A 13331-nucleotide genomic window follows, 5' to 3' on the forward strand; every position below is an offset into this window, starting at 1 on the left:
CGGGACGGTGAGAGGCAGCGCTCTCCAATCCAGGCGTGGAGGTGCACTGTCACGGGCAGCTCTGTAAACCCAGGTGAAGGGAGGTCAGGAAGTTGGGGTCCCAGAGGAGGCAGGGTCCAAGAATCTCCCCTCCCTCGATGGGCAGCATTTGTCCAGTGGCAAGGAAGGGGAGAAATATGAATGGTCATGGCTGGGGTGGTGGGTGGGAGTGGGGATGCCAGTTCATCAGGGACAGAGGTTGTACTTTCCAGGTGAGAAGGAGAGTCAGCTGGAGCTCCCAGGGCAGGACTCCATGGGCAGGTGAGGGGATGGGGTCCCCCAGTGTAGGCCTAGTGAAAGAAGGGGATCCTGGAAAGCCACATCTGGAGGCCCTGGTGTGAACAGGGCAGCAAGGCCAACGGGCCTCGGGAGGCTGGAACCTCGTAAAGAATCTGAGTCCTCCCATTCCAGAGTCCGGAGCCCCACAGGAGCCGGATAACAAATCCACTCTCGGGGATGCAGGGGTGTTCACAGAGCTCAGTTTGATGGGGTCCTGTCTCTCCACCCCACGAAAAGGGTCAGCCTGCCAGTGAGGCCACCACACCTGCCCATGCAGCCCACGTGGCCAGAGGGTTCCAGTGGTTTCCATATCTCTGGCTCGCAGCCCCTGCGGCAGACTCTCCCAGAGCTGTGGGATGTGGGCTAGTCCTGGAAAGCACCCCGGGGTCTGCTGGTCCAAAGCCCTGTGGTCAGACAGGCCCCGAACAGGCCCCAGAGCCTGGATGGTTGAAAGGCTGGTCTTTGAAGCAAACCCTTCTGGGTCTGACTCCCAGCTCAGCCCCTCCTCTCTCAGCCTTGGTGTCCTCACCTGTAAAATGAGGACAGTGATGACCGTTCCCTAGAGGGGTATGAGGGTCAGACTAGCTCAAGTCTGCCTTCCAAACTCCACCAATCACCTGCGGGTTTCCCACCATGCACACAGCCCTCCCCTCACCGGTTTGTCACCCTCTCCAAAGTTGTACGTGGGGCATTATCTTAGTTCACATGCACCGGGCAGCTCCTGAAACCTGTGTCATCACCTCCCTGGGCCCATGAGGATGAAGCTGCAGGAACCCAGAGGGTGCACGGTGAGGCCCCCTGCTCACTCCTGCAGCCATGCTACAGCTGCTGCAGCTCCGAGTCACGCCTGGGCCCACTGGCAAAGTGGGGGTGGACGATGGCCCATCAGCCTGCCTCTGCCAGATGGTCTCCTCACTGGGCTGTGGCCCTGGAGCCTGCCCTGCCCCCGCCCTCCTCCCTCCACTGATGCCTTCCAGCACCACATCAGTCGGGTCAGGGCCACAAGCAGTGGGTCCAAGAGTCCAGCATTGCCTGTCCCAGGCCCAGAGCAGAGAGCTGTGCCCAATGGCCCTTACTGCTTTTGTCACCCCACTGGCTTCAGGCTGACCTGCCCTCACCTCGTAGTCAGTGCCCTGTATCACTCTGGCCTGTGGCTCAGAGGTCTCTAAACGCTGCTACACACACACACACACACACACACACACACACACACACACACACACAGCTGCAGGTCAGCTACCACTGGCCTTAAACACTGTCCCCCCATCTGCTCCTTGCCCCACCCCCTACCTCATACTTTGTACCAACCCATGAGTCTAGCTCTGAACTCTTTCACGTACCTTCTCTCCATCTCTGAGCAGCTTCAGCTCCCCCAGCCCCCATGCCCTGCTCCCTAGAGCAGACCCTGTGTGGCCAGTCCCCACTCCAGCCTCCCATCGGGCAGGAGGATCTCCCACTGTTGTCCCCTGACTTGGGTGCGCTGCGGGAGCAGGGCATGGGGAGGGGAGCAGTGAGATGTGAACCTAGATGCCTACAGAAACACGCTGCATATAAGGGCGAGCTCATGGTGCTGGAAGTGGGGTCTTCGGGGAAATCTTTGGGGTCCTGAGGGATGAGGACTCCCCTCCAGCACGTAGAGATGGGGAGACGGGCATCTGAGGCAAGGAGAACAGCAGGAGCAAAGGCATGGGTGCTGCGGAGTCTGAGGTGAGCCTGGAAATGGGGTGGAGACAGGCTGAGAGTGGGCTGGAGCCAGACCAAAGCCATGTCCAGTATTGCATGAGGCATGAACAAGAAGCCTGGGCTCCTCCAGCCATGCCAGTAGTTAACCTCTTTCCACCGTGGTCACCTCCCCTTGTGTCATGCCATTGAAATACCAGGACACACTGGTTGCTGGGCAGGACCCTCCTTCCAGCTCCCTTGTCTTTGAGCTGAGCCTGAAAACAGATGCCTGAAGACCCTGAGGCTGTCTGCCCACAGACCAGCCCAGGTTACTGTGCCAGGGGCTGCAGTGTGGTCCAGGGCAGTCACTTTCTGTCTCTGGAGCTCCGTTTCACCATTTGTCAGAAGGCTGGGTTGGACCAGATTGATCTCCAAAGTCCTGCGGTTATGCCATCTGGATGCTCTATATATAATCTGGGAATTAGGGTTCCGGGGTTGCCCGAGTAAGACAGTGTGTAGGCTCACTGTTGCGGGGTGAGGGGCAGGGGGCTGGGAGAGCCGTCCCTGTGGGGCTCAGCCACACACAATGCTGATGGGACTGAGCCCAGAGGCTCTACCCTCGAAGGCTCCTTGTCTCTTTAAGGAGAACAGAAATAACATCCACACAAAGCAGCTTTGCAGAACTTGAACTTGTAGGGAGGGCCCCAAGTTCAAGGTGGGTGTCAGCCTAGGTTGGAGGGGTGGGGGAAGTCTGGAAGAGTTGGGATGGGAGGAGGAAGGGAGGCACGTGCTGGGGGAGGGGAGTAGGGGGACGGGGGAAGGCAAATGCCCCTGCCCCTAAAGAGCACCCCGTTCTGGCTGGAGAGAAAGCTTCCCAGACCTACCCGAGAAAGAGCCTCAGACTGCAGAATATGGGCTGTGGACTCAGGGAGCCCCAGGAAGGGAGAGGGTGTGGGGAGGATCTGGGTGGGACCCTGGAGGAGGTGTGGATTAGATGAGGCCTTCAAGCTGGTTCCTGCTGCAAGGGGACTCACATCTAGCTGGGGACCATCAAGGGACACATTCACAGAGTGTGAACCAGTGAGAACGTGCCACGGTTGGAGGGGAGGGGGTGGGGGCAGGGCCACCAGAGCTTGGGGAGTCCGGCCCTGGGACCCCTGGCAGTGGGTGAAGGAGCTCGCTTGCGCCGGTTCTGAAAGCGCCGTCAGCTGGCAGAGCCAGCAGTCCAGGGAGGGGAAGCCGGAGGCCGGGGATGGGCAGATGGTGCAGGGCAGGGACCAGGGCCGAGGAGGTCATTGGTTCAGAGGGAGGCTTTGGTGGTCAGAGGACTCTTAGCTGTCAGCTGTGAACCTCAAGGGGGTGCAGATAGATGGAGGAAGGAAGTTAGGAGAGCAGGAGGGGAGAGGAGAGGTAGAAAAGGGCGGAGAGATTCCAGAGCTGATGATTTGCTCCAGAACCAGGTTATCTGGCAGCCTCACGCGTCCCAGAGAACCAGGGTGCTGGCTGTGAAAGCCACACGGCAGCCCACGTCGGTGCCTTACAGTCTTCACTTTTAAGCTCCTGCCTAGTTTCTACCAGCCTCTGATCAGAACCTCGTTCTTATCCAACTCTTAGCAAGTGCAGCTGTTTCCCCTGCATGTCCTCCATAGGCTGGAAACAAACATTGCAATGTCCACACTTTAAAAGGTTATCTGTGGCATACTCTATTTTAGATGGCAGGGAAAAAACTTGGGAGCTTGGAGAGATTTCCCATTCAAAGAGTTAAAATTGAGCATTTTGGTCATTTAAAAAGAAACATGTGAGTCTTTAGCTATCTGCAAATTTCAGAAATCCAAAGACCTCAGCGGGGTTCAGGGTTTCTGGGGCACTGAGATGAATGATAGGTAGGTAGAGAGAGAGGAGGGCACAGACTATGGAGGCAGGCAGCCTGGGTCTGGGTTCATATCCTGGCTCCATTGCCTACTAACTATGTGACTTGGCAGGTGACTTAACTTCTCTGGCCTCAGTTTTCTCTTCTGTGAAGTGGGAATGACAACAGCCTCAGGGCTGCTGTAAGGATTAAGTGAATTAACATTCAAGTAAAGTGTGTAGAGCAGCCTGGCATGTAATTCGTGCTACAGAAGTGGCAGGGCTGTTACTGCTGTAATGAAACGGGAAGCCTTTTATACCATAAGGCTCGTGGTACCCTGGCTTGTGGGTATCCCATCACAGATCCTTGCAGTGAAGCCCCTTCTGCTCACCTAGCTTGCTGGAGGAGGTGGGATCAACCTTGGTTTCCACCTCCAAGATCAGGGCTGACTTTAAGGTTCGGGGCAGCAGAGGGTAGGGCCGTTGGGGACCAGATGGAAAGCAGTGGCTGCTGTCCACGAGGAGGATGGGGATTCCAGGCCCCAGAGTCCTGCCTGTGGGGGCTGAAGTGAGGCTTCCAGAGGCCCCAGCACCAGAGGCACGGCTGCCCCAGGGCAGTTCCCTCCGACGTCCCCTGAGCAGGGGCCCGGCAGGTCTCCCTACCCCTGCCTCTTCTCAGCATCTCCCCTTCATGACTGATCAGGCCTTGGCAGGTTCACCCCATTCACTGGTTGACTCCACCCCTGGAGCCCTAGAGTTGCAAGGCACCCTGTTATGGATCCATTTTGCAGAAACGGTCACTGAGGCGCAGAGAGGTTCAGTGACTTGCCAAGGGCAGAGCGGAGACCAGAGTTCAGACCCGGGGCTCAGCAGCCCCCCCTTTTCCGTGGCCACTTTTGGATCTTGAATGAGACTCCCCCTCCTAACCTCGCCCCCACCCCTCCCTGCTGCCGCTGCCTAACTCGCTCACCTCTCCTCTGTCTCTCTCTTCCCCCCCCCCCGCCATCCCTCCTCCCCCGCCCCCCCCCCCCCCACCGCAGGGCCCGAGGGCTGTAACCTGTTCATCTACCATCTGCCCCAGGAGTTTGGGGACGCTGAGCTGATGCAGATGTTCCTCCCTTTCGGTAATGTCATCTCCTCGAAAGTGTTTGTGGATCGGGCGACTAACCAAAGTAAATGCTTTGGTGGGTAAAGATAACAAACCAACTTCACCTAGGACAGGGTGGTGCTTGCACCAATTTACCGGTGTCCGACTGCGTTTAACCTGCTCCTTCACATCGGCCCCCACCCCCAAGTGCTCCCTGTGCCCGGCCTCCAGCCTCCACCTCTCACTCCTCTTCTCTCTTCTGTTCTTTTTGCTTCTTGGCTTTCTCTGCCCACCCCACCGCCCCATCCAGCCCCCCTACCCCCTGTCCCTGTCCAAGAGATAGTCTCTCCTCCCAGGCAAAAAGTTCCATTCCCAACGACTGAGAAGGGGAAGGGACCCACCTTGGGCAGGGGTGGAAGGGCAGGGAGCAGAGCCTGGCGACACCCATTCTCCCAGCACCCCTCTCCTCTCAAGGTCGCAGTGGCCCCGGGGTAAAAGCCAAGCATGATCCTTGGGGTGGGAGGTCCGCCAGCCGAGGCCCCTACCCCACTGGCCCCTTGGCCTCCTCTGTCCATCTCTCTGTCCTGCCCCTGCCCCCCTTCTCTGTCTACCCTGCTCTTTGCTCCCCTCTTGCCATCCAATGAACCCTCCTCCCCCTACCCACCCCCTCAGGCCACCAGAGCCAAATTGTTGAGGAATCAGGAAGAGGAAACTGGTTCCTGCCCTCGGGAAGCCTCAGGTCTGAGCTTAGATGAAAATCACATCTATTCAACAGCAGTGAAATCTGCGAGGCACCAAGTAATGGAGGAAGGAGAAAGGCAGGTGGATGCAAATAGACAAAAAGGAAGGGGAGGAAATTCCAGGCAGTGGGAATAGAATGGATGAGGGCATGGGGGCTGGGATAAGAAGAGTCAAAGGTCAGTGAATGAGGAAGCAGGAGGCTTTGGGGAGAAAGGAGGGTTCAGGGGAGACCAGCTGTGAGGGCGGGCCTATGCTGGGGAGGGTTTCAACCATTCAGGTGAAGATGCTTCATGTGGTGTGGTAGGTAGTGGAAGATGGTGGGAGTAACAGGATGAAGATACTTCTGGTAAATTCTCCTGGGCAGGGTGTTAGATAGGAGACAGAGGACTTGGGAGGATCTAGGAGTATGGTTGTCATATAAAACACAGGATGCCTGGTTAAATCAGAATTTTGGATAAACAATGGATACATTTTTAGCATATGTATATTCCAAATATTACGTGTAATATGTCCCATGCAATATTGGGGATATACTTATACTAAAAAAGTAATTCATTGTTTATCTGAAATTCCAACTCAACTGGGCATCCTGAGTTTCAGTTTGCTTCCAACCTCCTGGAAACCCACCTCATCCCCACACCTCTCCACTCCTCTCCTCCTTAGCCCCTCTCCCACCTCTTCTGCCTCCATGGGAGCTTCTTTCTGGGGCCAGACGCACTCATGATTCCCCAAGGATTGAGGAGTCCAGTCCCCAGAGCTGAGTCAGCCAGAAGCTCAGAATCTCCAGGTTGACCCCCAGATTCTGGGGCTGTGAGGACAGAATAGGATCCTGCTTTGGCCAGGGAACCTGGGTCCCCCCCTTGGGAGCGGGGAAGGGGAGAAGGTACAAAAATGCAGAAGCACCAGGAAGCACATGTTAAGGAGATTCCAGTTTGGAGACCAGCTTTCCAGGACCCGAAGGGCTTCAGGGTGGAAAGCATGTTCCCCAAGGCAGTCAAGATCTTTGCACATTGTCCTTTCCCCTCTGGCAGCTGCCACTGAAAATCTGTGGCATTTCAGTGGCACAGAGTTGCCCCAGCAGCTCATTTCTCTGGGGGATGGGAAAACAAGGCAAAAGGAAAAGACCAGTTTGCACCCCTCCACTGTTTGCTGTTTCTTCTGACGAATTACATTATGTATGTAAAAACGACAAACTGGAGATGAGCTGCTTTTGCTCTCTAAGTAAGCCTCAGATGTTCCATAAATCAGAAGAAAACTGCGAAGAGCCCAGAACATGCTGGGCCCCCGGGCTGGAGCGCGTCTGACTCCCTGCAGTCAGCCCCGGACTACCCTTGCCATTAGCTCGTTCAAGTTCTCCAGCAAAGACTTTGGCCCGGCTGCTTCTGGGGGTCCACCCCCACCTACCTCTACTCTGGCTCTTTCCTCTCTTCCTGGACAAACGTCTAGCGCTGAACATCCACTGGCCTTGAGAGAGGACAGGCTCCCACCAAGCTGGCGGGCCCAGTGGCTCCTCCTTCAACCTCTTGGGTTCCCTCCCTCGCTCTGGCTGCCGAGCCTGTGCAGCTGTCCCCAGCACGCACTCATGGGCAAGTTTACTCTCTGGGCCTCAGTGTCCTTATTTGTGGAATGGGGATTTCAGCAGTCAGCTCTCAGCGATGCTGTGAAGGTCACATGAGATGGTCCATGTGAGGGACCTGGCCAGAGTGGACCCTCAGGAGGTGCTAGGGTCCCCTTTATTCCCGAAAGGAAGGGCCGTTTTTCTGCACACGTGGTCCTCTGTTAAAGTGAACTCCTTAAAGGCCCCGCTTGCTCTTTATAAGCATAAACAGAATCTTTCAGAGGCCGTCGTGACCATATGTGCAGCACAGATGGTTTCTGCATTGGAAGACGGGCTGGAGGGCCACCAGGAGGGCATCCTACCTGCACAGCCTCCCACGGTCTGGAAGGCAGGAACCTTCTTGGGAGTGGGAGGAATGGGGCAGGGGGCTCTGGGAGAAGGGACACAGCCCTGGAAACCGTGAACATGGGAGATGGTGCCTAGAGCCTTGCCGAGGGGGGGCCAGCAGGGGAGACGCTCCTTGCCCTGACTGCTAGCCAGTTAACAAAACTAGTTCAGGAAGAAAAGTTCCTTGAGCCCGGAATCCTTCCCAACCCCCAGGCTTCCAGAAGCTCAACCCGAAGGCTGGGCTTCTTCCCTCCTCCAGGACCCTCTCTCTCCCTTTACGCCTCCACCCTAGACAGCATCTCCAGCCGATTTTATCTTTCTCCCATCTCTTCCCCACTTTGCTCATATTTGTTCTTTTGTGGGGGGGAACTGTCACCCACAGTTCGGCTATCTTGTCCCAGGAGGAAGAGAGGCTTTTAGTTTGCCCACCCTCTTTAGTCTGGGGGAGAGCAGTATAACAGATGCACCATTCACACATTTGAAAACTGCTCTGCTGACAGCTTGATTTAGTCATCAGTCAGAGAAGTTGGTGGGGAAGGGATGGGCCAGGAGGGCATGAGAGGGGGAGGTGGAAAGATGACTCACATTGATTTCCAACTACGGATAATCAGAAATCTTTCCTATGTGTTTTCGCACATAGACTAATACATAATACATAGATGCTGGTTATGTTGCCCTGGGCCCATCTCTGACCAGTCTCATTCGAGCTCACATGCTGCCACTCTTGAGTACACTCACATGTGTGTACACACACCCCTCCCCATCTTTGATGACGCATGGCCTCAAGAGAAAATTCACACAAATGCAGGAAGGAGAAAGAGAAAAGAGGCCTGTGGAGGCAGTGTCTGGGGCGGAGGTAAAAGGGCCACCACACGGGGCGAGTAAGGAAGGGGTCACAGGCAGGCCCAAGGTACCACAGACGATTAACCAAGAAAGCAGCTTTCTACTTCAACGGAGTCTGTACACCTCTCCCTTATGTATCTAATGGCCATTTGGAGACCAGCACCCCAAGTGAAGCGCATTTGCAGAATGGCCTGGGAACTTCGCCAAGCTTAGTTTCATATATTTTGCAGGATCTAAGTCCGTTTTACAGGAGAAAAGGCCTCTAAAGTCAAATAAATTCCAGGAAATACTAGGTTAAACAAAGCCATAAAGAAGAGAGAAGTTGGGGTGGGAGAGGGATGTTTTTATTTGTTAATGTGCCATGAACTGTCCCAGAGGGGCCTGGCTGTAAACTTGCTTGACCACCGAAGGCCCTTTCTCAGGGAGCACCTTTTAGGGCCATTTTTGGGAAATGCTGATGTAGTGTAGTCTATAAGGAGATGCATTCGAAGTTCCAAAAGGTGACTTCTAAATCAGCTTTGGGAACCTAATCCATTCCCACCTGGGAACTGCTTGTTTCAGAAGGTGACTGGGAGCCATGGATGGTTCTATATCCTGTCCTGGGATGTTGGGAGGAGTGAACACGTGAAAAGCACGTTTCCAGTCTGTAGTACACGGAGAAGGCGCTCAGCTAACTTTCGCTAATAGGGTCAATTTGTACTATTATTGTTATACCATTATTAGTGTTACGAGGGATTCACAGGGGACACATCAGTGGGCGCCTGCTTAGTCCGGGGCAAGAGCCCCTGCTCCCAGGGTGGAGTTTTACTAAATAAAAGGATGGTGCAGACGGCCCCTGGAAGCGAGGTGGCGGGTTAATGTGAGCCGGTGTGGACTGGCCCCGGTGGCCACCGGGAGCCTGGCTGGGGGCAGCCTCGGCAGGGACGGAGCGGGAGGAGGGGCGGCGGGGACCCTGCCTCTGCCCTGCCCCGCGGCCGGGCGGCGCTCGCGAGGGGGGCGGCCGGAATCGGCGGCGGCGAAGTTCGCTCCGTGGCGCCTCCCCTCCCTCCCCTCGCACTCCTCTCTCTCCCTAGGCCGGCACCCCGTGCCCTCCCGCTGCCAGGCCCCCTCCTGTCAGGGAGGACAGTGTCCAATAAACTCCTCCACCCGCAGGTGTGTCCGCCCTCTCCCACCGCAGGCAGGGGCTGAGGTGCCGGGGCCGGCGCGGGTGGGGGGCGGGCGCCTCTCCGAGCCCCGCCGCGCCGCGGGCGCCCCGCCTGGGGGAGAGGGCGCGCGGGACAGCGGCGCCGCCCAGAGCCGAGGTGGAGCGGGGGCGGCCCGGCCCGGCCCGGGGCCGCGCGAGTCGGGGAGCCGGGAGCCTCGGCAGCGCCCGCCGCGGGAGGGGCCGCAAGCACGCGGGCTGTGGGGGGCACTAGGCCGGGACGGGGGCGGGGGCCCCGAGGGGGAGGAGCCTTGAGCCCCGCCCCCGCCCGGAGGCGCGGCGGGAGCGGGGAGACACCGCCGCTCGCCCCGCCCCGCCCCGCCCCATCCTCGGCCCCCACGGACCTTCTCCGCACCCGCCCCCTCCCGGCCGGGGCGGCCCCGTGGAAACCCAGGCCCTCGTCCCTCGTGTCTCGCCAGGCTTCGTGAGCTTCGACAACCCGGCCAGCGCGCAGACCGCCATCCAGGCCATGAACGGCTTCCAGATCGGCATGAAGAGGCTCAAGGTGCAGCTGAAGCGGCCCAAAGACGCCAATCGCCCGTACTGAGTGCAGGCGGGAGCGTCCCCCGGGGGAGACCAGGACTCGCACAGGTAACCGGGGTCGGCCGGGGCGCGGGGACGGGGGGTTGGGGAGGTTGATACCGGACGGACCCGCCGCCTCCCCGGGCCTCTGTGGGCCGGACGGAGGAGCCTCGCTGTGCCTTGGACCCGCTGCGCCCGGCTCGACCTGCTCCTTGCCCGGTGCCTAGGGGGCAGGCGCAGAGCTGTGGTCACCCCGTCAGAAATGGGTATGACCATCCCCCTGCCGCAGAGCCAAGAGGAGCAGGAGTGAGGGAACCGGTCTGAGAAGGTCTACACCGGCAATTTCGTTTGCCAGAAAACCCTGGGGTGAGCAGATGGCAAGCTCAGGGCTGGGAGAGTTTGGGGGAGGAGTAGCCCCTGTGGGGAGCTGTAGGCCTGTGCTGGGACCTTCTCCCAGACTCCCTGGCTCTCCCCTCCCCAGCTCTCTTGCCTGAAGGGCTGGTGGCTTTTAGACACTTGACCCCTTCACCCCTTCAGTTCCCCGCAGCTCAGTCTGGAGAGGAGGGACAGGACTTTTCAAAGGGAACTTTACCAAAAAACAAAACAGGATGGGACAGAAGCTGAGGAGGGTGATGGTATGGGACTGGGGCCACTTACCCCGCCCTCTTTACAGAGGCCATGATGAGTGGGCAGGTGTCACCTTTCCCTTCTCTGTCTGGGTCCTGCCTTACAGCTGAAGGCACAGTCGGCCACTCCTCTTCCAGGCCACGTGCTCCCCTGGGTGAAGCAGCTTCCTGGGGAAGGGGGGAGGGAGGAGATGTGCCTGGCCATCAAAAGTCCACCCCCAGCCTGGTTTCTCCCAGTGAGGTGCGCTCCTGCCGTCCCAGCTCGTTCACAGTTCAGGGCCAGGCTGCCCAGGCCTCCGCTGCTTCAGCAGTACAGTGTGCCAGGTACTGTTAGGTACTCAGCGTGAGTAAGACTAATCAGAATCCTTGTCCTTAGCAGGGGAGGCAGACAACAAACAAGGACATAGGATCAAAGAGTAAATTATATAGTGTGTCAGAATTGTTGGTTACAGTTAAATCAGGTAGTCAGGGTAGGCCTTGCTGAGGAAGTGACATTTGAGCAAAGATTTGAAGAAGGGGAGGCAGGGAGCCACGCCAGGGTTTGGCTGTTCCCTCGGTCCTCGCGCCGAGGGAACAGCCAGTGTACAGGCTCCAAGGTGTGGGCAATGTGGTGTGTTCAAGGGCCAGCAGGAGGCCACGGTGACTGGAGGAGAGCGAGCACGGTGGGGTGTAGTGGAAAAGGAGATCCCAGAGGTGAGGAGGGCCACCTCGTGTAGGACCCACAAGCCATTGCATGGACTTTGGCCTCTCCTCGGAAATGCGGGGCTGCGGGGGAGCCATTGGAGAGCTCTGCACAAAAGAGTGAGGTGATTAACTTGCATTTCAGGAGGCTCGCTGGCTGCCGTGTTGATAGATCGTAGGGCCCAAAGCAGAGGTCTAGCGCCGGGACCGCTCAGTCCAGGGCGACAGCAGTCGATGTGGTGTGAGGGAGTTGGTGCTGTTTGTAAGGAATTAGAGGGGATGTGAGAGAAAGAGGCGTCAAGGATGACGCTTGGCTTTTGGCCCGAGTAACTGGAAGAGTAGAGTTGTCGTGGTCTGAGATGGAGAGGGGTTGGGAGAAGGGTGAGGCACGTGACAGTTACACATCCGAGTGGAGGGTCAGTCTGGAGTTTGAGAGGGAGGTTTCCAGCTTCCCAGTCTCCTCTCAAATCCCACCGCTGCCAGCAGGACCCCCTTCATCCACCCAGGAGCAGCCACACTCACCTTCTCTCGAAGAGGGTGCTTGAGGCTCTACTCGCCGCGAAGCTAGCAGCGTCCACCTCTCATGCTTCCTCAGTTCCTGCCCCTGTCCGTCTTTGGTCTGTGTGAAATGCACACGCACATGTTCATTCAGAGCATGGGCACTTTCCTGTGCCAGATGCTGGCTCAGTGCCGGGATGCCGAGAGGCATGGTCACCGTGCTGCCCGCGTGGAGCTTCCAGCTCTGTGCTCGCACAGACACGGTGGCAGCCAGCCAATGGGTGCATTTCCATAGGAGGGGAGGGACGGTGCAGTGAAAGCAGCCCTTTCGTGACATGGAGCACTTTTTCTTAAACACGCTTAGCTCTGCCACTAAGGCATGACCTGGGTCAAGGTGCTTCCCCTCTTGGGCTTCCATTTCTTCAGTGATGAAACCCAGGCATTGGAGCCATCAGAGGACTTTTAAGGAGGTGGCATGCTCCAGTGTCATGCCCTGAGATTCTGAGGGGCCCCTGTGGGTGTGTTTTGTGGCTCCCCCCAAAACAGCCTGTCTTAGCCTCCTAAACCTTGATGCAACTAAAACCCCAAGAAAGGAGAGAACATCTAGGTCAGAGAAATTCCCAGATGAAGGGGTGAGGACGGCAGACTTGTGGTTTGGGACAGAAGGTAAGGAGTGGCCCTCAGGGTAGAACCAGTTAGCAGTCATGATTGGGGTGGGGGCTTGAGAGGAGTGGCTAAAAAAGCAGAGTGATTCTTCCACCAGGGAATACAAAGGCCAGAAAGATGAGAACCACAGACTTTCACACTGCGCTTACCACGCAAGAGACAGTTCTTGTAGGTGACAACTCTAAGACATAACTGTATACTTGTAGCTGCCTATAAGGTAGGTAGTGTTATTATTCCCATTTTATAGATGGAACACAGACAGATTAAGTCACTTGCTAATCAGCTACTGAGCAGTAGAGTCATGATTTGAAGGTGGGGGGGTGGTTACTTCCAGAGGCTGAGCTCTTAACCCCTTCAAGTAAGGAGAAAGATAAACCCCACTCTGCTATCTTCACCCCACCCCTCCTACCCCAGAGTGTCCTGTATATCAGAGGGGACACATCAGGACATCTCATTTCTCTGGGGTCAGCCATCTGACTAGCCCTGCACTAGGCAGTCTTCTAAAAAACTGTGAGCTCGCGTAGCTCCTACAGTAGAGTTGACCTTTCAGCTCCATTCACAGGATTTTAACAAACGGTGCATTCAGGTTCCCAACCCAAGACTGTTAGAGGCTGTAACAGAAGGCAGGTGCCATAGGGCCAGGCTTGGGGAGTGTAGTGGGTGGTGGCTGCTGCCAGTAACGGAGGGAGGAAA

General features: G+C 57.0%; 1 protein-coding gene across 50 annotated transcripts in view; it reads left to right on the top strand.

Moving 5' to 3' along the window:
• The window catches only part of CELF4 (CUGBP Elav-like family member 4), a 299460-nt gene that overhangs the window by 278553 nt on the left and 7576 nt on the right, over window positions 1–13331 (top strand). For 26 of the 50 annotated variants that reach the window (XM_082416138.1, XM_082416171.1, XM_082416160.1 and 23 more), the window contains exons 11-12: window positions 4869–4952; window positions 10065–10236. In XM_082416138.1, coding sequence (XP_082272264.1) covers window positions 4869–4952; window positions 10065–10192 — 212 coding nt within the window. In that variant the 3' untranslated portion in view covers window positions 10193–10236. Of the gene's footprint in view, window positions 1–4868; window positions 4953–9517; window positions 9597–10064; window positions 10237–13331 lie in introns of all 50 variants that reach the window. The other 24 variants (XM_082416147.1, XM_082416151.1, XM_082416150.1 and 21 more) reach the window with 2 other exon arrangements.

This window comes from Balaenoptera physalus, assembly GCF_965194825.1.
Source record: "Balaenoptera physalus genome assembly, chromosome: 12".
NCBI lineage: Eukaryota > Metazoa > Chordata > Mammalia > Artiodactyla > Balaenopteridae > Balaenoptera > Balaenoptera physalus.